At 37.9% G+C, this 24593-nt stretch overlaps 1 protein-coding gene across 1 annotated transcript; it reads left to right on the top strand.

Annotated features, from left to right (window-relative positions):
• Positions 1–3: 3 nt before the first annotated feature.
• Positions 4–18338, top strand: LOC120105019 (exocyst complex component EXO70A1-like; the record flags this gene model as incomplete). Its single annotated transcript, XM_039117067.1, has 8 exons — positions 4–36; positions 113–325; positions 3146–3351; positions 8726–8926; positions 8996–9096; positions 11244–11352; positions 11432–11557; positions 18000–18338. Coding segments are annotated over 8 exons (1134 nt in total), but the record flags the coding sequence as incomplete, so codon positions are not given.
• Between the last annotated feature and the right edge of the window lie 6255 nt (positions 18339–24593).

Genomic DNA, 24593 nt, shown 5'->3' with positions numbered 1-24593 from the left:
AAAATTGGCAATTGGATTCACTTCATGCGAATTGCAGTAATGATCTGTATAAAAATCACTTTTAGAGTGTATTGCTTTTGTTTCTCAAGTATTTTGACCATGCTTGAAACAGGTCAAGCTGCTTTTTGCTGGGGAACGTCAATTATGTGATCAAATCTTTGAAGGCATTGCGTCTCTCAAGGATCAGTGTTTTGCTGAAGTAACTGCAAACAGTGTAGCGGTGCTACTTAGTTTTGGAGAGGCTATTGCTAAAAGCAAAAGGTCGCCAGAAAAGCTGTTTGTTCTTCTAGACATGTATGAAATAATGAGGGAACTTCAACCTGAGGTATAATATATGTTTCTTTGAACACCACAGTTATGAGCATACTTTACCTCCTGACTTGGGTGGTGGTGATCTTGTTGCTTGTTGTAACTTTTAGTTACATTGTGCAACAGCCACAGTTATGTGACAAAATTTATACTGTCCTTATGACACACGACATTCACGTGATGTAATGCTTTCTGAAGCCTTGTCTCTTACCAATTTGTTATGTGAGTAGGTAAAGTATCTGTACATATTGTATTTATCATTTAAAGCTGTGCCAGTTCTTGAACTTTGTACTATGAGTCAGATTCTTATAAATTTGGGATCGCACAATTGCCATCATGGGTTCTGTCAGCATTGTTCCATGTCACAGTCAAGATACTTAAAGTGCTTGGGCATTTGAAAAATCTTGACCTTAGTTTCATCAAGTTGAGTTTCACTCTATAGTTCTTGCTGTTTCATAGATTCTTCAGAAAAAGTTCTGGAGTTTGAAGACTCAAAGCAACATGTTAACTTACCACTATTATATTTTATACTATGCAAGTACAATTAACTAATATTGTTCCTTTAACTAATGAATTTGCGTAATTTGTTTGACTTGTACGATTTATTAGTGGAATTCTTGGAAGTTGGAAAATGTTGTTTGTATGTTATAACTAAATACTATTTTTGGAAATATCTGTTAAAAGGGTAACTAAATATCTGTTCAAATGGTCCCCTTAGTGCCTAGAAGATTGCTGATGACAACATTGATTGTAATCCAACACCATCATATTATGATATGTTTTAACATCAACTGAGATGGTTATTGCAGGGAAAAAATTGTATTTTTATGTTCTGCATAAAAACATTTTAAACAATGAAGGTTTTGCTTTGGAGTTGTTTGTACTGCTGCTTACTCTGTTTTTGATGATGTTCTCTAGATGCAACACATATATTGTAGGTTCTGTAAAACAAAGTTGAAAATGAAAAAAAATTAAAGAAAAGGAGTAAGGCAGAATTAATAGAAATAAAAAATGGACTAAGAAATATCAGGAATTCATGATGATATGAAAATGACATAATTATGAAAACTTCTTCAAATTAGATAATTAAGATGAATATATACCCACAAAAATGACAAATGAAGGTACTAGATTGAAATACACAATTTGGAAAAAGAAGAGATTAAAGTTAAAAGTAGATAAATCATTGTACAACAATGCTAAAATGTTGGAAAAAATAAAAAATTAGAAATTTAAAAAGTGAAAGAAGATTGGAAATGCATGTAACTGGGAAGAGAATATCAATAAAAAAACTGAGTGGTGGAAGAAGAAAAGATTTAGTTTGTAAATTGCTTCCCTCAAAATAAGGAAATATAGTGCTTCTAGACTCCATATTGACAAAATGGGTTAGAGTTTTGTAAGAAAAATTGAAATGTTAGAGAGAATGTTTATATTAACTTTGCTACCTTGTTGGCAGAACATAGACTACATGAAGTTATTTTATTTTCAAACAGAATAGTGGACCACCAGGTGTATAGGTAGAGAGCTTTGAATTTCATGAGAAGGGGGAAGCAAATGCAAGAGAAATGCCATATCTTGACAAGCGTGCAGATGGAGAACTGTAAGAGGCAGAGAGTCGCAAGGGGAAGACATGATGTATTTTTATGTTTACATAAGGCTTTCTTATATAGTTCTTAATGGCTTTTTGGGAAACAGCAAGACATATTAAACATATTTAAATGTGTCAATATCATTTTTTATGTACTAGCAACCTCATGTGTGCCATGCATATTTGAGAAGAAAAATAAATATAAAATTTTAGATTATATTATATATAACTTTAAAAGAATAGTGGGATTTTTCTTATATTTTTTCTTGTGTTGTCACTCTTAAAAGCAAGATATGTATACTGTACCAAACTGGATAGTACAGGGCGTATTGTATCAGTGCTGAACCCGGTATGTGGTACGAGAGGCTTACCGACATTCGGTATGCCGAATCGGCTCCCACATCGGGCGTACCGACACAGTAAAGGGTGGTACTAGTACATGCCTGGTACCGAAATGGCATATTTTGCTTAAAAGATTGATTAATACAATTTTTACGTATTAATTTTTAAAGTTAGGATTCGAATATCTAATTTTTAAAAAATAGTCAAATTTATTTGAATAGGAATTACTTATGTATTGTAAGAGAAATGGAAGAGCTTTTGGGTAGAAAAATGATAGATGATATTAGAATGGAATATTCTTCAAATTCAAAATTGTTATTTTTATATAGAATAGATAAATATGCGCAGAGTGTGAGCCTTAGCACAATTGCAAGGTTGCTCCATTTTAACTTGGGTGTCACGAGTTTGAAACATGGAAATAACCTTTCCGCACGAGGTAAGGTTGCGTAAATCTGACTCTCCCTAGACCTAGCAGTTGAGGGAGGCTTGTGCACTAGGCTGCCATTTTTAAATATATGCATGTATATATTGATATCTTTATCTGTATGTGTAGGTTTGTGCTTATGTGTGCTTTAATTTGGTAAGGGGAGTAGGGCTATGACAGGGCTAGCTCATTTTAACAGACAAATAATAACTGATAAAGGATATCATGTAAGATTGATATGCCCAATGAAACGTTGCAATTGGATTTGCTATTGCTTTAATAAAACTTATGGGAATTGACATTTTGGGTAATTGGTATGAGGCTATAGTCATTTACATGCTATACCTGTTCGCTTTACATTTTTTAAGCTCATCCCAATTATTTAATTTATTGGCATATGTATGAGAGCTGTTTATATTTGGAAAGTATCATTCTTTTCACCAAATAGTAAATGATGGGATTGCCTTTAATTGATTGGTCAGGTCGAAACAATATTTGAGGTCAAAGCTTGTTCTGAAATGCGAGAATCTGCATTGGGTTTGACAAGACACTTGGCTCAAACTGCCAAGGAAACCTTTGGTGATTTTGAGGAGGCAGTTGAGAAAGATGCAACAAAAACAACTGTTGCTGATGGAACTGTCCACCCTTTAACTAGCTATGTCATTAATTATGTGAAATTCCTCTTTGAGTAAGTATTTTCATTTATTCTACCTTTAGATACCAAATTTTGCCATGAAAATTACATAATTTATTAGCAATAACAGATGCACCTCTTTCATAATTCATGTGTTTTCCTAGGAATTTGACTATAGTTATTCCTGTTCTTGCATGTGGCTGTATCTGAGTTGAGTTTATTTGTTTACGGTCATAAATTTTTTTATAAAAATGTTCCTTTAATCCTTTTGCTAGTCCCTTTTATTTACTTGTTAATATAGCTTAAATACGATTGCAGCTGTTGCTTTATCTATAAAGTAGGAAATATGAATTATCTATTATCTTTCGATACAGATGCTGTATTTACTTATTATAGAGCTATATTTTCAGTTAGTTTTTGGAACGTGACTATAGGCAAAAAACAAAAGCATTGTTCTGTTTATTTTAGGTCTGGTTTATGAATTATAGAGGCCTTATCTCAACCATGGAGTGGTATCCCGTGTCAAATATTTTAAAATGGACTCTTCAAAATCTTTCTTGGTTATTTTTTAATGCTTCTCATCACATCCATTCGAAGTCTTTTATTCACTCTTGATAATTCAACTTGAACTTCTTCAACTTGAACTTGAGGTCCCTACTCCTGCTGGTTGTCGCTTTTGGATGATGTTGCATATGCCAAAGTCATTTTAGATTATTTTCCCTCGTTGTATTGTTTGTATAATTGTCAAGCATAAACTTGCTCCAATTTACTCATATCTACATCTTCATTTTCAAGTTTTGACCAGAGGTCTACTTTAATCAAGAAGCAAATACACTTCTAAATCTTCTTTATCTTTAAATCATTATCCTCATTGGGAGCTTTGGAACGTGACACATGTACACAAGGCCGGAGGAACCGGTACTGGGCACCGTACCGGTTCTCCAGCGGGACGACTCGGTGTGGGCTATGCTGGGCCCGTACCGAGAGAGGGCGCGCTGCCGGAGCCGGAGAAAGAGAAGAGAAAGAGAAGAGAACAGGGGAGGGAGGGAGAAGGAGAGGCGGCGGACGCAGGGGAATCGACTGGGGCTAAAAAATTTTGAAATTTTTAAGTGAAGTCGGCATATCGCTTGCCGACTTCACTTAAAAAATCTCAAAATTTTTTAGCTGCGGCCGGACCCTTGTTTTGTTTGAAACAGGAGAACTAGCTGCGGCCTTGGGCCCCGCGGCCTCCACCGGCCCTCCGTTGGCGTCCACTACCTCTCCTCCCTCCCTCCGCCGCTCGCTCTCTCTTTCTCTTCTTCTTCTCTGGCTCCGGCAGCGTGCTGTTTTTATAGCCCGAACTGTACCAGTGAGCCACCGATATGGCTTGGAACGGGCAGAACCGCCCGGTTCGGGATGATTCTGCCGACCATGCGTGTATATGCCTTTAAAACACTAACGTATTTGGTCTGAACACTAGTAAGATGAGTCAATGTCCACTGCCAAACCTAACAAGCTCGAAGGGTTTCAATAATAAATCCCCCAAAAAACATGCATTAGTATATGTGTCCTAGTCATGATCCTGTAAATATTATCAACTATGCATCTCAGAGGTGTCTGAAGAATTATCTCATTTGTGTGCTAACACCAAATCTACTAGATTTGATTATATCTGCAAACTTACCATCTTGTACCCATCGCTTCAGATTGGATTGTGCTGGATTGGATGACATATCAAATCTAGAATGAGGCAAGATCCAACAAGCTGTATATTATCCGCACAGCCTACCACTAAGTTGCTAAGGTCTAATGGATTCATGTCTCAATGTGGCATTGAAGTGCAGAAACCAACACAGTGGGTAGCATGTTTCTACCAAAAATTGCAACAAAGTGTTCGTATAGAACTCAGCTGTTAAGAGAGGACTTGGGTTCTTGGTCTGACATGGGCATCATGATGTAGGTGAATGATCATGTCTTTCTTTGTTTCCCTAGTGGGATTTCATCATTATTTCTTCTATTTTTGAGTGTACAACATATTTAAATGATGTCCACATTGTCCGTCATGCAACACCGAGATAAGTAATTAGCCTTAGTATCAAGGTACATCGTCTCAGTACTGAGCCTTGTACCGGTGCTACCCTATTAGTATGTCGGTATGCCCAATACGGGGGCTAGTTCTGCATATCGAGTACTGATATGCCTCCAATACCACGTCCTGGTACCGAACCGGTATGATTTGGTACGTCCTGTACTGTCTGGTTCAGTACGGTACACTGTATTTTTTTGGTTCGGTATGGTATGGTGTATCTTGCTTAGGATCTTGATAAATCAGTTATGGAGCAGCACGGGTTGAGTTTCAGTGCTCTAAACACTAGATCAAGCAATCGATTTTAGATAAGAAAAGACTGCGATGCTCTCTCCTTATCTCTTTACTTTTCTTTGAAAACTTTGTGGGACAAATGGATGTAGATACTATTGTACATCCAGGTTCTTTTTTTTTGGTGAGATTTCTTTTATCTTGGATTTCTTTCTGACTTCTACATCTTTCACTTCCCTTGTTGATTCAAACACACCTACCATCTTACCTTTCGGCATTATTTGTTTTCTAGGGCTGGAGAGAACATATTGTATTCTTGTTTGAGCAGTTTCTGGATGCCAGTTAGTTTTTAGATATGATTTTCATTTCTCGGCCATGCACTTTAGTGGATTGTATGCTAGTTACTTTTATTGAAGTTGTTTATTTCATGCAAATCTTTAAGTTGTTGTTCATGGTTGATTTATGCTGATTTACTGGATCTGGTGCCGGTTGAACTGGTTCATGGCTTCTAGCTTCAATTATTGCATGCTGATTGCCTCTTGTTTCAATCTATTAGTGATTTTATGCTGCTTGGATTCACATGGTTGTATTTCAGTTTGGATTCTGAAATTAGATATTTGTCCTTCTGAAAATTCTAGGATGTATTAGGGTCCAAGTATGAAATAGTTTGCTGGACTCCGAAGATGAATTTGAAGAACGTGAAAAATGAATAGATGGAATTGCTACTTAAAGCTTCATATCAAACTAACTTCGAGGATAAAAGAGAGTTGGGTTGGCAGCAAATGAAAGATGTAGACTGAAAAATAAAGATAAGAAGCTCTTAATTAGACTTTAAAGGAGGTCCCTGTTTTCTCAAACTCAACTCTTCTCTTCCCTAGCTCTCTCTTTATTTCCTTCTTTCACCTCTTTAATTCACTTCCTCATTCTCTCTCCTTTTTTTATTCATTCTCTTCCTCACTCTTTCTCTTACTCTCTGGCTGCCCCACTAGCCTGGTGATGCCTGGCTAGAACAAGGAAAAAGGAAAGAGTGAATGGGAGGCACCCTCTTGAATTGAAAAGGCAAGGGGGAGGAGGGTAGGTACGCAGGGTTCACATCCAAGTCAGACCAAAAACCATCCAAGGGAGGAGAGAGAGAGAAAGAGGAGGACAGTGAGTAAGGTCTGAAAAAGGCATATGTAGTGGGTCAGGTTATGTCTTTGAATGCAACTTTATTGGAGTGCATGCAAAAAAATGTCAAATCCATGCAAAAATGGTGATATAAGAAGCAAGTAGGTTTCTAAGGATTTGGTGGTATAGGATATCATCGGTCTGGAATCAGATGGCATGCAGAATTTACTTGACAATAATCCAGCTTGCAATGAAACATGATCTCTTGTACATGATGCATTGCCAAAGTTACTCGACCAAAGATTAATAGATGAGTCAAACTTCAGCATGAAATCTTCATCAGGCCAGTGGGCCATGTGCAAGAAATCCTGATGTTGTGCTGATGTCCTCTGTTGGCTGTCTTCAAGATCCAATCTTATGTTCTGGTGCTCTTAGAAGGAGTAGGGTTTGAAGATGTTTTATAGAATTGGTTGAGATTAATAATAGTTCTCGGGTTAGGTTATCAGATGATTAAGGATGTTTAGGTGGTTTTAAGGCAGTGTAGGGGTCGATGGGTAAGTGGACCATGTTCTAACTTAGGTATGTTTGGGGGGAAAATATTGTGAAGGCCCATTGTTTAGATTCTTGAGAACCATTGCCTTCTTTTGGAACATGCTGTTTTTAAATAAGAATGATTCTTGACAGCCAGTCTTGTGATTAGACATGACTTTGAGGCTGTTTAATGGGTGTCTGTAATCTCGTCAGTTATTGAAATGTATAAATTTAGTATTTTTTGGCCTTACACATGTACACATTGTATATGAATTGCTAACTTTTGCTCTCATTTTTGATTGATCTTCTCTCTCTCTCTCTTTTTAAATGTTATCTGGAGAGAGAATGCACAAAGATGCATTTAGTATAGAAGAGGGTGTATTTATAGAGTTAGGTCTAAACATTGTCACACAATTGTTCAATCATGTTGGAAGCTATTACTAAACATGAAAAGGACTGATGTATCCACTCCCGTTTTTTTGTCATGAAAACTCGTGTTTGGGTGATCAGGACATTGTTTATGCTCATGAATAATGCTATTATTACAATATCTTTTAATATGAAACAAATGATTGTTACTGGACAGGGCTTCAAGTGCTGTCTTGCCTGTCCATTCTGGCTAGTTCGTAACTTTCTGATTCAACACCAGCATGCAACATTGGGTTGCTTCCAGTTGATAGTGATCTACTGCACAAATGAGTGTTCCAGCACAACAAGGCATGCGTCTTGGCTTGCCACATCATGGGACATGTCACACATCATGTGCCGTGCTGGCCACTGGTTGACATGTCACCCATCATGTCATGACTTTTAAACCATTGACTGGACTACCCTTAGGGGCAGGCACATGCCTGAATATGTACTAAGAAATGATTGGAGATGCCTTGCCCTTCTTTTCTTTCAGAAATTGTGTTTTAAATGATTTGGATGTTGCTTCTGGAGGGGGTGTCTTGACTATATTCTAATTGAAACTCTTGGCATTAGAGATCTTCCAGATTCACTCTTCTTGCCCTCTTTGAAACTCTAAAAATGAATGAATCCAATGTTCATGCAGCAGTTAAATTTCTTACGCAGAAACTAGTCATATATGGGATCTAAGATCATGATTAATTGGGTTATTGCTCATACAATCAACAGGCTGCTGATATGACGTTTTGTTCATGTAAAACTTAGTGCTAATGGAATTATTGAGTTCTTGCTAGGGATGGTTATTTTGGAAGAAAATGTTTCCATTTTATATTTGTTTCTGGATCTTTTCTCCTCTCCTGGAAAATTTTTTCTTTGACCTGTTTTAAATGTATTTCAAATTATTCATATGCATGCAATGTTACTTGACAAATATCTTGTGCTCTGTAGATACTCATTTATATGCTTAATCTGTGGATTATGAAATTATCCTGTTGCTTTGTTTGATTATTTCGTGACCTTTTATCTTCAGCAAGATAAAATGCACCATGTAGCTGTTTGAGAAAGCAACTAACCAAACATTTACAGCTATCAAACAACACTGAAGCAGCTTTTCCAGGACTTTAAACCTGGGGATGATTCAAACTCCGAACTGGCATCTGTAACAATGCATATTATGCAAGCTCTTCAGACTAATTTGGATGGAAAATCAAAGCAGTACAAGGATCCTGCTTTGATGTACCTATTTCTGATGAATAACATCCACTATATGGTCAGATCTGTGCGCAGGTATGTTATACAATTAGATGACTGGAGCATTTAATTTGGATAAAAACAATGCCTCTTTATTATTTTCAGATCAGAAGCAAAGGACTTACTGGGTGATGACTGGATTCAAAGGCATCGAAGGATTGTGCAGCAAAATGCAAATCAGTATAGAAGGGTTGCTTGGGCGAAGGTTTGGTTTCTTAAACCTAACTCAGCATACAAGTGTCCCTCTTCGAAAATGTCATGTATTTTTGTTCAAATACTTTAGGTTGATGCTCTTTTAATGTCCTTGGCATTCAAAATATCCTACCTTGTGTTCAGTGTTGATTTTATGGTAGCACTGTCCTACACCCTGTGCTTTGTCTGTTGCTGTTTTTTTTTTTTTTGCAGGAAGCCCATGAGTGGATTGGATTGACGGACTTCCAGTCAGGAACCGATCCGAAAAATAACCTGGTCTAATCTGAATTTGGATTAGGCTTGGATTGAAAAATATGACCCATTTTGAAAATAAATTGGATTTCATCATTAGGAACCACTATTAAATTAACACCAAACCCCAACTGACCTGAAACTAATACCCTACATGTTTTACAACCCCTCTTTGGAATTTGAGAAAAATAATTTACTTTCAATAGCAACTTCTGTTTTGTTAATCACTAAGTTTTGTTGTGATTATAATAACTGTGGTTATCATCAAATTTTATTGGAATGAGTTGTTGGTAGTGTCTATATGTTGTGTAATTGTTACTTTCTTGAATAACAATTTGATATAATTAACAAAGTTATGCTGTCTTTTGTAGTTTTGTTTGGATTCTCCTCAAACAATTTGACTGAAAAAAAAGAAAAATGATGGGTCAATAATAAAATCTCAAATCCATCTTAATGGATATGAGTTAGGCCTCGGATTCAATTTTTTGATTTGATTCAATATGGATTGGATTTGGGGTCTGCAAATCCCTATTAAAACTGACCTGCTTGCCAGCCTTAATTGTAGACCTGGATAATATTTTTCAGAAAAAAAAATAAATATGAGCTAGTGATCTAGTCATGTTTTTGAGCCATACTGAGTTCTAAGTCACAGTAGATTTGATGGAGGAACACACTAGATGTTGAATTATTAGCCGCACTTGGTAACATTATATGGACAATGCTATTACTGTATGCTATTATATACTTATACTAAATCAATATGCTCCTGTACATATTGAGATATATCAGTTTTAAAAAATGCAACCATTCTTTGAAAATATAGAGTAAATTTAAATGTTGCATGATTTATTTAGCAAAATTCTAGCAATCTGCAATAATCTGCTAAAGTAACTGTAGTGCAGGATTTTAGAATTCTAAATAAATCAGAGAGTTTAGTGATGCATCTCGTTAGAGTGTGCTGGATGTGCTTCCTTTATAATTTTCCAAATCCTTTAATCAACCGCAGTTTCTGAAGAGCAGAATTATACAACCTAACAACCTGATATGTATGTTCGACCTACAAATCAATCCACAAGATGCTGGAATGAGAGTACATGGACTTTGGTCTTTCATGTGCACAAAAAAGTGATGTGGAAATCCTTAAGCACTAACTATTCTCTGATGCAATGGGCTCCTAGCTTGGCTTAGCTGTGTACAATCTCATATTGATTGCTTATTATTTTATTGTACTTGATATATCTATTTTTTTCTCTCTCTAATTAACATTTTAAATAGAAATAATGGAATAAATATATGCTCATTTTCTACAAATCCATAACCCTAACAAAATAATTTAATATCAATATATCTGATCCTGCAAAGCAAGGCTCGTTGTCTCGGTATCAAACTCCGTATCGGTGCCACGCTAGCACAATGTCGGTACAGTACAATACGAATTTGTTTGGCATACCGAGTTCGGTATGCCACCCGTACCGGATACCGGTATCGAATTGGTATGGTACAGTACGCCTTATACCATTCTGTTCGGCGCGGTACGATATACCATATTGCAAAGAAATTTATCGTATATCAAACTGTAGAAAGATTATGTGGGTTGAAGATGCGACTACGCGAACATATGCTATAGATATGGTTGTTTGAGGTTGTGATTTTTTATCTCATCTTCCGACTGATGACCTACTTATGCACATTCCTATGTCTCATTGCTTCTTCTCAAATTTAAATTATTGGTTGATTTATATCTGTTGTTAATTTAATGTGGGGATTGCTGAGTTACAAAATATCAATGGTTTTATCTAAGGATCTTCAGTGAGCCAAAAATATTGGTCACCATGGTCAAACAGAATATCCTCATATATTGAACAGAAATACTTTCAGGCTGTATAACTGTACTTTTTCATCACTCCAGTATTGCAGAGCCTCTCTGGTCAAGGTTTGACTTCATCGGGAGGTAGTAGTGTGGTTGGAAGTGATGGAGGCACCAGCAGTGGAGTCTCAAGATCGGCTGTGAAAGAGAGGTCAGGAAGTAGATTAGTTTTCCAGCTTGCTAATAATGTTATAATGTATCACAAAACTGACCCACCTTGCTATCATCAGATTTAAGTCATTCAACATGCAGTTTGAGGAGCTCCATCAAAGCAGTGTCAATGGACCAGTCCCAGATCAAGAGTTGCGCGAGTCTTTGAGGCTTGCAGTTGCTGAAGTTCTACTACCTGCATATAGGTCTTTATAAACGATTTGGGTATGTTTTCTCTACATGTGGCCTTCTATTCTTGAGTATTCTTAGAGTCATTGCATTCTTAATGATTCATTTATATTCTGTTAGACTTATACTATCAAAACTATCATCCATATGCATCCATATTTTCATTATGCATGTAGACATGAATATATTTTACTTGAATAAACTTAGGGCTGCAACCAAGGTACGTTGACTTGGTATTGTGCCCTGCCCCATGTCGGTTATCTACTAGTTTGGTATGGTATGGTATCGACACACGATATGATGTTGCTGCCGATATACGATGTTGCATGCCGGTATAACGATGTTGCATGCCAGTTTTTATTTTTTTTTTTTTTATTTTTTTTAACATTAATGAAAAGTAATACTTTTTTGCCTTTGATTGATTTTAAGTCTAATTTGATGTTCTTGATGTCTTTGATATTTTTATTAGGGTTAAAACCCTAATTTGATGTTTTAAGCGATCCAAGCTTTGTACGCCAGGAAAAGCAACATACAACATCTAAATCAATTAGTGAAATACCAAATATAATGATACAGTCAATTAGATGTATTTAAGTACAACTTATATACTTACATCTAAAATTTCATCGAATGGTGATATTTCTTGTGGACATCGGGGTTGTCTTCATATGCAGGGGCCTCAACCCAATTCTCCAACCACAAAGCGCCCTACTCTTGTAAGCTTGTGGGCCTTATAAAATACGTAATCCATATGGTCTCTGTATTGCTTGGGTGATGGTGTTGCTTTGGGAGGAGTCATCTGCCTGATACTGTGGCTGTGGAGCGACCTGTCCAAATAGCTTGAAAGAAAATTCCGATCTATAAGGTGCTTCAAGCTATGTAGATGGTAGTCACTGGAGGATGACGTTTCCGAAGCACCATATTCATAAGTAGCCAGCACCATATCCATATAATTCCATATAGGATTTCGAACTTGATACGTCAAGGGATTCTACCCTATATGCTATGTCATCTGTGGCAGCCTTGTTTGTGTCCACTATGATCTCGAGAAATCCATCTTCTATATGCAATCGTATGCTTGTGGTCTTTTAGCCATGCGTCGTGGTCCCTATCCTACATGGCGTGAGTGAATTGAGACTCTCCGGTGAATCAAATCCTACTCTCGAGCTATGAACCATATGTGGTGGTCTGACCTCCCCTAGCCACTAGATACATCATCATTTCTACTTCCATGTGACCATGAGCGTGAAGGTTTCTTGGACCATGACGTAGGGCTTTGCCTTTTTTCTCATTTGCTTTCTTCCTGTCCCACCCCTTTGACTGGCTTTATGGAATGATCGACTATGCCCTTCTGACTGGCTGGACCATGTAGTATGGTGGGTCTCGTTCGAGCATCTCTCGATCAAATCGCTGGAGGATCTCTTGGATATGGAATCATCCTAACGGTTTAATTCCCACTAACCCTCTGCATGATCTATTGGATGTGAGCATGGGAATTACGTTTGTCTTCCTCCGAATCCACCCTAGTCTCGCCGGCTACAATGTTAGTTGGTCTTAGAGGCGATCCTAGGTCATCAAGTTTTGGCTCCTGCTGCTGCTTTAAGCCAAATCGTACCCTCATCATCCTGTACAAAATCATGTGGAGTGGATCATTATTCTGAGCTCCATTCCTCGATACACTTAAGCCCTCAACCTTGATTGTAGTGCAGGTAGATTCGCTTAGGCATTTTTGTGAGATAGTTCTTCTGTTTGTTGATAGATTAGGGCAATATGAAGCAGTTGCGCTCCCTAGCCACTAGAGGACACCGTCTACGAGAAGATCGGAGAGCAAACCACCTAAGATGTTGAGCAGACCTCCTGAAATGAAACACCACTTAGTTGTAAAAGCATTGAACAAAATTACATATAAGATGGTGGTAGCTATAAAATATCAACCACCACTTAATGCTATTGTTCATATGTAATATACCTGGAATCAATGATACTGCCCTTGTGAGCATAACATCTCGTTCACCAAAGCTGTGGAAGCTCTCCCTAATAGTTGTTTGTGAAAAAGAGATATGGCCCGCGATGTTATAATATGTTGAATAAATTTAAAATTATGAAAGACATCTCCACATAAATTAACTAACCTCCTCAAGACACTACGCTACATTTGGATCAGGCTCCATCTTGTATGTCATATTGCACAGGGTGGACAGAACTTCACTGTCCATTGCAAATCAAGGGATGTTGTATTGAACTTTGGTTCAAGTAGTAAGTTACAAATACAAGTTACAATTGTTTAGTATGACGTGACCAACTATAAGACTAGACAATGAACAACTATTTTAATGTATATTCTTACCTACTAGATGCAGCTTTCTACCCTCTGGTAGTCCCACCTCTGCTCAATGATGTCTATGTACTCATAGAAATTCACTAGATCCGCTTGATTTGCTCCTTAGCAGTCCTATCATGTGATAAGGAAGCTCATCTGTGGGTACCTCTCACGGTCCACAGCCCAAAGCACGATGTCTAAAGGCTTGATAACCTTCACAACCCTCTCTGCCCGCATCCAGAATTGCTGGCTTGTCACCAACGTGGCTTCATTATGGACACCAAAAGCACTTTAAGCTTCCTAGGAGCATAATATTGACCATTTTCTCACCTTGAAATATCATAGTTCAATGATGAGCTACACTGCTCAGGAAGTACCCAAATATAGTGAACAATGTAAAATCAAGAAAAAATAAAATAATAAAAGCAGTAAGAATCAATGCTTATTGAAATAATTAGTGTCATCATTGCCATTCTGTGCAAAATTGTTGAAAAAATTCATTTATAAACATTGAATACACTTAGAAAATGCTTGAATACACTGAAAGACATTTGAAAATACTTGAATACACTAGCACCTAAGAAGAAAATATTCAATCATTTCAGTAACAATTGTCATTAAGCAACTATGATGCCATTATTATGGGTTCACTGATTAATAGGCCTATTAGCTAAGGGTTCATTTTAGACCAACTATTGTACTTGCTGGTAAAGGGTTTCATTGATGCAAACTATTCTACCTGCTGGCTAGGGCTCATTGGTACCACCAACTATTATACTTGTTCCTAGGGGTTCCTTGACTGACCAGAAAGTTTCATTTCATTATAATAATTCACCGATATTCCATATGATTGAGTGAAGATCAAAAGCAATCACTTCAATACAGTAAGATAGATTTCTGTTAGAATAAGCTCAATTTTTGTTAGCTTTAGATGTCGATTAGTTATAGAAAAACAAAGTTAGAAGACTAACTTAATGGACAATTATTTACAGCAAAAATGATTAGAAAATCATGAAAGCTATTCTTCAATTTATATAAAACAAGATAGATAGCATTTTAACTTTCATTATTCAAACAATTTGCTGAAATTGGAGGTCACAAGGTTGCTTCAGACTTCAAATAGGAATATGGTTCAAAAAATGATTATGGACAATGAGGTAGACATGGAATTCCTGAACTGGTGTAACATTAAATAGGTCATTTATAAAATGGATTATTAACTATGCAAGGATACTTACAACTATAGAAGATTTAATAAAGGTTCAAACTATCAAACAATTACCAATCGTCTCTTTCTTGCTTGCCTCTGTTCTTTATTTCTTCTTTTACTTCATTAGCTACTTTTATAAGGTTTCTATGATTTCTAAAGTTGCACAGTAGAAAGAGGCCTCCGCAGTTATAGGTGTCTTGGAGCATGAGGTGTCCATCCCAATGTACTGGTAGCTAGATGCTCAAGTTCAACTAGGTGGCTGATATGTAAGCATGAGATGGCTCTTTTAGTAGTCCTAAGCATGAGGCGTACAACTATGAGGTAGCAGCCTAAGGTAAAACAACATAAGGTGTCAACTTAATACTAGCTTTGAGGTGCAAGTCAAACATGAAGGCGGCAATCTTAAATAAGCAAGAGGTGGTAGCAAGCATGAGGTGGAACATAGTGGCTAAGAGTGAGATGGCACCTAATTAGAGAGCCTATGTGGCCAAGAGCATGAGGTGTCTAACCCATGGATTTTTTCAATCTAATCCTTGCATTTCCCTAATAAACTAAAGGTCTCATTAGCTTTTTTGTTACCTCAAAGCATTACTCTTCCTGAGTGCAGGTTTGGTGATTCATGCCATGTCGGTCTTCAATATCTCCTATTGTACTCCTAAGGTAACCCCATGCAAATAACTCTGCTTGATGAATCAATAGCTAGCGTAACCATACTAGTAGTCATAAATGGAATGCTGTAGAGTTGGGGTAATTACATAAAATGTCAGATTAGTTGCTGTTCTGTTGTATAGGACCAACCTTTGGAATTGTCATATTGAACTCCGATTGGAAGCATGGTTGGGCTCCCAGGTCGATGCCATCAATCCATGTTTTTGTGGTCTTCTGACATGAGCTGCTTCCAACTTAATCTACCACTCAGGTCCCAACATGCTGAGATGCAAACTTATATGACTTGTCTAATACAGAGGGCAGACTCAAGGAAGGGGTTTGGTCCATGGCAACCACCCATCCCCACCCCAAACCCACTCCTAGGTGCGCCCCTCCAATTCTTGAAACTGCTGGGACTCTTCTTTGTTTCAGTGTATTCATCCACACTCGATGCTAGAGCCTAGGCTCCTTGGGAACTTGGTATATTTTCAAATGTCCTAGCACACAACTGGAAAAATCTGGTGATGAAATTGATCCTTGCCGTTGGATTTTGGCATTCGGATCTGAACCCAATCTAAAAGTGTTGCATCACAACCTGGTTAGCTCTTGTTGAGAGATGATCACAATCCTAAGTAATTACAATTACCAAAAAGTGGAGAGAAATGCGCTCTCTTTTTGTCTAGAGAATAGGCTGGCTGTTTGTTTAGAAGGTTGTTTTGCATTTGCCATTTTTTATCTCCCTCACACATGCATACAGGTACATCATTAATAAGCAGCTCACATCTCTTTATATATCTATATACAAGGTATACTGCACCGGTATCTGAGGCTCGTACTGAGTGGCAACTGGTTCGGTATAGTTTGGGTCTATACTGTATCGTGGTCAATTGTTGTAATAAAACAAGGAGAGGAAGGGAGAGAGGGAGAAAGAGAAGGGGAGAGGGGTAGGGGGCATCCTAGGCATTGATCGGCCTTGGTCAGCATTGAAGAGGAGCGAGATGGGTGATTGAGTGATTGATAACACACATGACAGAGTTTAGAAGCTTTGATCATGGTGGAAGAGGGGGGAGAGAATGGAGGGGTGGAGGCATCAATGGGGTGCTCGAGAGGGTTTTAAGGGACCGAACCATCCTGTTTCGTGATTGGTTTTGGTTTGGTACGGCCCAAACTGCTCAGTTCATGATGGTTTGTCGTACCCTATCTATATAAATATTCATAGATTTGTCTTACAACACAAAAAGTTTCATTTGTATTATGAATTAATTGTTTCTTCTTTTTAATGAAATGATCCAGATACCAAGAAAAAAAGTGACACCTCTCCAATCCCATTGGTTATTAATCTCATTCCAAGTTTATCACCATTTCTCCATCCTTTTAAGCATGCCAGTGTCATCTACAATATATAGCAAATACATATTGCTTGGTTATGGTTGTGGAAACATCTAAAGCAGCTTTGTTAGCATGGATATTCAAGATCGTAAGGCAAGATACTAGGAAGAACTTGGTTTTAGCACTGAAAGTCCCCCTCACATTCTCTAGTCATCTTACTCTTCTTATTAGCTGAAGATAAGAATAGAAGAATTAGATTTTATGTACAACATGTCTCGCATCCCTAATTTACTGAGAAAATGTAGTAGTATTTGTATTTGTTCTTTTCTCCTCTGTCATTTCTATTTTGAGAATAAACCAGAAGGTCAAATTTCGTGTATTTAGAACAAGGAAGTGGGTACTTAGATTGCTATCTATAAAATTTGGATATTGTTATTGTAAGATTCAATAAAAAATCTTACTTTCTATTAGCGGACTTCTTACTTTTATGTCAGCTCCAGACCCCACTACCCACTCTTAGATATTTAAGATCATATGGCAAGATACTAGGATGAACATTGTTTAGCACAGAAGGCAGGTAGGTCTGTCTCACATTCTTTCAGTCATGTTAATCTTCCTTTTTTAGCTAAAGATATGATCAGAAAGAATTAGATTTATCATACAGCATGTCTCAAATTTCTAATATACATATGAAATGTTGTAGTCTCTATGTGTCTTTTCTCCGCTGTCATTTTAATTTGTGAGAATAAACCAGAAAGGACAAAATTGTGTCCCCCCCCCCTCTCCACAAGCACACACACCCACCCCCACCTACAGAGTAAATTCCTGGTTCCACCCCTGGTCTAAGACCATCCTTCAGAGTACACCATAATTCTTCGTGCCTTGCAGACAGAATACTTGGTTTTATTATGTTTAATATTCCTGGGAACAGTTCTTTTTGCTGTGGATCCAGTGTCAGCAAATTATTTTACCTTTCAGGCCCACTGGTTGAGAATGGCAAGAATTCACAGAAGTACATCAGATACACTCCAGAAGATCTTGAGCGAATGCTTAGTGAATTTTTTGAGGGAAAGACCCTGAGTGAAACAAGAAGGTGACAGGCAGCGCCACCCCGAGCCTGGACTTTGTAAGGAGGTTGTCCTTTGTACAACTCAGGTTCAGAAGTTTTAGATGTGATGTGGCAGTTCGTTTGAAGTTCCTATAAATAAACCTGTGCTAGATTTATATCCAACATGCTTGTTCAAAATGTATTCATGTTATTTGTTATTGATGAAACCATATTTTTGATGAAGGTTGATGTGAGGAAGTGTTCTATTTGATTTATTTAGTTCACACGTTTAGCTACTGCAGATTTGACACCTGTTGGGTGGTACCGTGGTACTCAATTGTTTTGAGCCTCTCCTGTGGTTATCAGATATTCAGTGAGATATTTGCATTTTGAGCTCCAATTTTCTCATATTACTTCAAAGCGGGTTCATGCTAACAAATGCGAGTTCACGCGTTTTAGCTGCTATGTGACAGCGAGATCCCTGTAGATTTGACGTTATTGTGAGTGTTGCGATGCCTTTTTTTTTCTCGCATTATTTAATAAATTAATGTTTAGTGTTCCTGTCCCAGCTGCTGATAGGTGGTGTTTTATTGTTTGAGCTTTTACCATGGTCATGTGATTGCGGGAGTTAATTAGTGAACCTATCTTAGATGAATACACGCAGGCAATGAACCCACCATTAAGCTTCAAGCAGGTCGAGGCCAGAGCCTTTTATCCTGCGGTGAACGATATATATACCTCAAGCTGAGGAAGAGGAACTATGCTATTTTGGTGGACGTAATCTACAATTTGAAAATATTATATCTCAAAAGTCATTAATAAGCTTCATACAAAAATAGAGAAGCATTCTTCACCCATACAAAGGGTACCTCATTTAAAAAAAGATAGCATGGTAATTTTATCTAAATGTTTTATTAATTTTTCAATTGGTGATGCTTTACGGTGTGGTGTAATATACAAGGATTTCTCTCACATATTATAGGGTCATCTTTGGCAATGTGATTGAGAGGCGATATACGATATGAATAATGATAAAGGTGGAACATGTGCATCTTTGATAAAGATGGAAGCAAAGATTATTTATGAACCAATATTGATTAATGAATTTTTTTTTTTTAAAAATAGGTCTTCATTATTCAGCACGAATGATTTATTTATTTATTTATTTATTTTTGATAGGCCGAACGAGCCATACTCATCTAATATGAATATAATTCAATAAAATAAAAAAAAAAAAAGTTCCGGAATGGAGACGGCATAGTGCTTATGATGGAGATGGTAATTCTGCCCTTGGTACCAAGGACTTCTTTAAAGATCACATTGAAGATGGGGTTTCACCTCGAGAATGAATTCTCTCTAATCCATGGGAATGATGTATATCAACGTCCTAGAAGACACATTTGTTTCAGTTTATGTATAATGTTGAATCAAAGAGGTTTATATCAAGATTAATCTAAGACCTTATCCAATCAAGAGGCATATTATAGGAATTATTTTCATTCCTGCAATTATTTTACATATTCGAACTAAATCAAATCCCAGCATATTGGTGGAGATATATTATTTCTACCTTTTCAACAAGAAACAAGTATGGACATATTTTGTAAGCAATGCATCCCTCGGGTCAACTATAATGCTCATGCACGCCTTTTATGCTAAAGCATTGACCCTCATCAAGAGTGTATCGTAGCTAGGAACTTCTGTGCGCATTCTGTGGCTTTGTTTATAAGCCAAGTCCTGGCCACCTAATAAGATGTTTTCGTGCCACAACATCATGCCACAACATAACCATTGCGCTACCGAATCGCAAGTGTTCATGCTGCCCTTTGGGAACATAGACCAAACTTAGATGAACATGACCATGCAAAGCATGAGACTAAGGCAAATGATCCTCTAGATTCGCTTAATAAAGCCACCAAGTCGGCATGCCCCATAGGCCCCTTGAAGCCATGGCTGACCATGCCGTCCAAGCTCTCCTAGGTTCTACCATCCATGCAACCCCACAAGCTCTCATGCATGACCCTAGTCTATTTGCACCATCGCTGCACACTGCCACGGTCCTTTGAGCGACTCTCCAAGAAATTTGATCCATTGAGAAAAGGAATTTTTTTATGTTGCTATCAATAATTATATGAACTAATGCTACAAATAAGTAATTACATGTTCCATGTTATCATTAAGTAATGAGACTAAATAGTCATTATGCTTTATCCAAAATAAATTAAAATTGTTTATATTTAACTTTGGCAGATAACCAGATGCACCATTATATTCTTTTTTAAGCGAGTGTCATAATATGCTATATCTGATTAGGCGATATCTCAAACATCGTTGGTGAACTTAGCAAGTCCATGCATATCAAGTACAAAGCAAATACCATACCTTTCATCATAAAAGTGCAACTTGAATCCAATGAACACTTGCAATTTCACCCATCTAATCATCCATCAAGAAGATGCTGGCTTTGGAGCGATTCAACATTTCAATAGCTTTGACCCAATTGTACACTATAAAAGCTTTATTTAGATTAATTATATTTATCAAGATACATTATAAAAAATTTCAAGTTTTTTATGCCCGAGGTCATTTTGGTAATCTCATCGCGCAATCAAACTAAAAATTTCTATCCTTTATAAACCAATGTTGATCAACTTCATATGCAATACATAGTATGAATACATATATAATCATTCATTAAGAATGATATTGGCCCTACAATATTTTATTTGCCATAAAAAATTAAACAGCACATAAATTAAACATATAATATGCCAAAACAGATGATGTAAACTAGCATATAACCCCCCACGATATGCGGGGTACTTTCTTTTATTTAGAAAATATAGCACCTCTAAAATATTGTTTGTTATTAATTACATAGTTAGTTAGCCAAAAAAATATTTTTATTAATTTATATAGTATTTATTTTATTAATAAATACTTTTGTTATTTTTTAATAATATGTAATTTTACTAATATATTAATATATTATTAAACCTTATTAATCTTTTAAAATATTACTAGTAAAAATATTTTTTAAGAATCATTATATGAAATATTTTCTTGGAGATGATCGATTATTTGAAGGGGTATTTTCATCATTGGAATAAAGAAAGTGGGTTCATCTCCCCATCCGATTGCTAGCCTTTCCACTCTCCTCCACCATGTGCCGGGTATATATCTCTACAAATGGTGAACGAAGAGCTCTGCCAAAACAGAGCCTTGGTCTGAATATATATTGTGGGAATCTTCAAGAGAGAAGCCATGTCGCCTAGAAGGAGGAATCTGTCTCTAGCATCATTTGTTAAATTTTAAAGTTCTCTAGGAGAGGATCCCCTAAAAGGATATTATCTCCCTTAGCCGTTCTCAAAGTTCTCCTAAGATATCCTAAGTGGAATGCCTTTGTTTTGCCTAGAAAAATATGTTGCTTTTCCTCAAGGTCTGATACCACGACCCAATCTTGGCAGGATGCCTTTTTAAAATATAAAAGAATCTTAAAAAATCTACACTAAATTTTAAGTTGTGAAAAGCATAAAAACAAATAAAATAAATTACAATTTTTTTTTTGAGATTAGAAGTAAATTATACTTACACCTAATATTATAAAAAATCTACACTTAACTCCCTGAGGCTTTATTTTTATCCAATACTTTAATCTATAGTTTACAGAATGTTAGTCAAACTGTTAACTTTAAAAGGAACCCATTTGCCATGTCAGGAAAATTTAAAAATGACCAAAATAATCTTATGTGATATAACAACCACCCAAGGACATAAAAAATATATGCATCCTCATCCTCAATTAGGAACAATTTTGACTTTTCACATGAGGTAAATGGATTCACTAATGCCATTAATTTAATTGGGTATAAGTATAGATTTTATAAATTACTAGATGTAAGTATAATAAACATAACCTTAGGAGTTTTTTTGTAAGTTACTCAACAAATAAAATCTACGATCGTTCACCAACTGTTGGGGATGAGTTGCATAGGGGCAAGCCCATAGGTACCTAACACCTTGACAATAATGGGTGAATATGGATCCCCATACAAGGGTAATTGATCTTGACAATAATGGGTGAATATGGATCCCCGTGCAAGGGTAATTGATTTGCCCTATGATCAAAGACCCCTCATTAAGAAGGAGGAACCTAAGCCCCACAAAGGTCAGAATATTATATATTCTTCTAATCCGGCTGAGGTTGGCTTCGGAGAGGACTCCGTCTAACTCGGCCAGCCTGGCTCCAATGGGTGCAAGTCGCGAAGAAGACAACCAGTAGGAGAAGAAGATGAAGTGGACATACTTGCTAAAGATAGGAGGCACTCTCTGTGAGATACGGGGCTGAAGTCGGCAGCCCTCGCCGACTTCAGCCCCGATTCATTTGGGGAAGGAGCCGGAACAGAGGATCGCATGGGCGATCCTCTCTGGCTCCTCCGGAGGGGCAAACAAGGCAAGGGCGCCGCGAGATTCCCGCGGCGCCCCTCCTAGTCCATCCACGGCCGATTCACGGCCGTGGATCTCGCTTGACCCGCCGCGATTTTCGCGGCGGAGAACCGTTACGATGGGGCTATAAAGCCCCAGCTACTCCTTCCCCTAGGGCATCCCGAGCTCCTCCTCCTCCTCCTCCTCTTCTTCCTTCCCTCCTCCTCTTCTCCGACCGGTGTACCCTCCCGACCGAGCGCCGCCCGGATCCCCCTCGCGGCCACCCCCTGTTCTGAGACCCATCTCCTTGGATTCAAGCGTCGCCGCCGCCGCCTGACACCGGACCGAGCCTCCCTCGGCCGAGATCCCTCCGCCGCCTCTGCCACCGCCGGTAAGCCCTCTTCCTCCATCTGTTTTGGCCCCATCAACCGAGAGCATTCTCGGTTGATCTCGACCCCAGCCACCGCAACGGCCGCCGGCCGCCACTGCGGCCGGCTGGCCGTCGACTGAGGGGTGGCCTCCGGCCACCCCGCCGCCGCTGCCGCCGCCCCTTCCTCTTCCGCTCTCCCTCTCGGTCTTCTCCTGCCGTGGGGGGGATTGGGGGAGGAGGACGACCTTACGGGCCGAACAGGGCCAAACATGGAACCTGTTCACAGTGGGCCCGATCTGGGCTCGGTTCACTATGGGCCCAACATGGGCCCGGTTTAAAAAAAAAAAAAAAAATCTGAACCCGAAACCCAGATCAAACCCGAGAACCCGAACCCGAACCTAAACTGGAATCCGAATCCGAATCCGAACCCGAACCTGAACCCGAACCTGAACCTGAACCTGAACTGAAATCCGAACCCGAACCCGAAACCCAAACCCATTAGACCAGTAAACAGATTATTTGCAGTTAAGCCCTTGGCAGTATGCTATTTCAGAAATAGGATCTTCAGTAATTTATATTTGATCCCTATAGGAAAGACTTATTACATAAAGGTCCCCAACAATAGTTATTTAGTCCTCTCACTCAAGTTTTATTATAGAACATTACCCTGTAATTAAATATTAGTCCCTGCAATAAATTTTATTGCATAAATGAACCAATTAGAAGCCAACCATGGGGGCCCTATTTAGCCGAGTCTATGCGGGCCCATTGGGCCGAGTCCGATATGGGCCCTATCAGGCCATGCCCATTATGGGCCAACTTGGGCTCTGTTGGACCATGTCCAATAGTATTATTTTTAAATTTTGCTTAGTCTGAAATTAACAAAAAATTAATTAAACTTTAACAGGTGAACCTGATCCGTCTACCTGAAGTAGGAATCAAGCGAGAAGAGGTAAGTAACTTAATACTTCGAGTGTGATTTCTAAATTATTTGATAAATAGATTAAATTCTGAAATATGTTTTGTATTTAGTAAAATGGGTCTGGCATGTTAAATTTCTGAAAATTATGCTTTGAAATCCGTAAACTATGACTGAAAAATTTATGAAATCTGTTTTTATATATATGTATTCTCAGCATGGCTATGATCTGTTCTGGCCCCGCCAATGGGGATTATACGTTGGACCTGTCGACTTGTAATCTGTGAGGAACCGGTTTCGACACCGCGCCACCGGTGATTAGAATAGTGGTTTCTGGACACCGGCTGCCATCGGTGGGTAAATATAGTGGATTTGGCACTTTTGTGCAACACCGGCTGCCATCGGTGGATAAAAATAGTGGATTTGGCACTTTGTGCAACCCATGCCACTGGGTTACGTGGCCGTAGCCTATTATGTTGAGATTCTGGTATAAGAGTTTTTGGAAAAATGATAATCTGATATCATATTTTTAGAAAAATGATAATAAGTTTTGAAAACAACAAAACGATGTTATTTATGATTTATTCCAGACATTATCCTGTATTTTGATCTGATATGCTCTGACCCCCACTCTGGGGTATTTTGTTGCTTACTGGGCTAGTGTAGCTCATTATTCTGTTTTCTTCATTTTTCAGATCCAGAGGCTTAATCGCACGGGATTGGGGAGTGCGTTAGAGTTTCCGATGATTCTTCAGTTATTGACATTTTAGTTAGTTTAGTTTGG

This window comes from Phoenix dactylifera, unplaced genomic scaffold, assembly GCF_009389715.1.
Source record: "Phoenix dactylifera cultivar Barhee BC4 unplaced genomic scaffold, palm_55x_up_171113_PBpolish2nd_filt_p 000171F, whole genome shotgun sequence".
NCBI lineage: Eukaryota > Viridiplantae > Streptophyta > Magnoliopsida > Arecales > Arecaceae > Phoenix > Phoenix dactylifera.
Note: the sequence above shows the minus strand (reverse complement) of the source record. Positions and strands in the feature narration are given on the sequence as shown.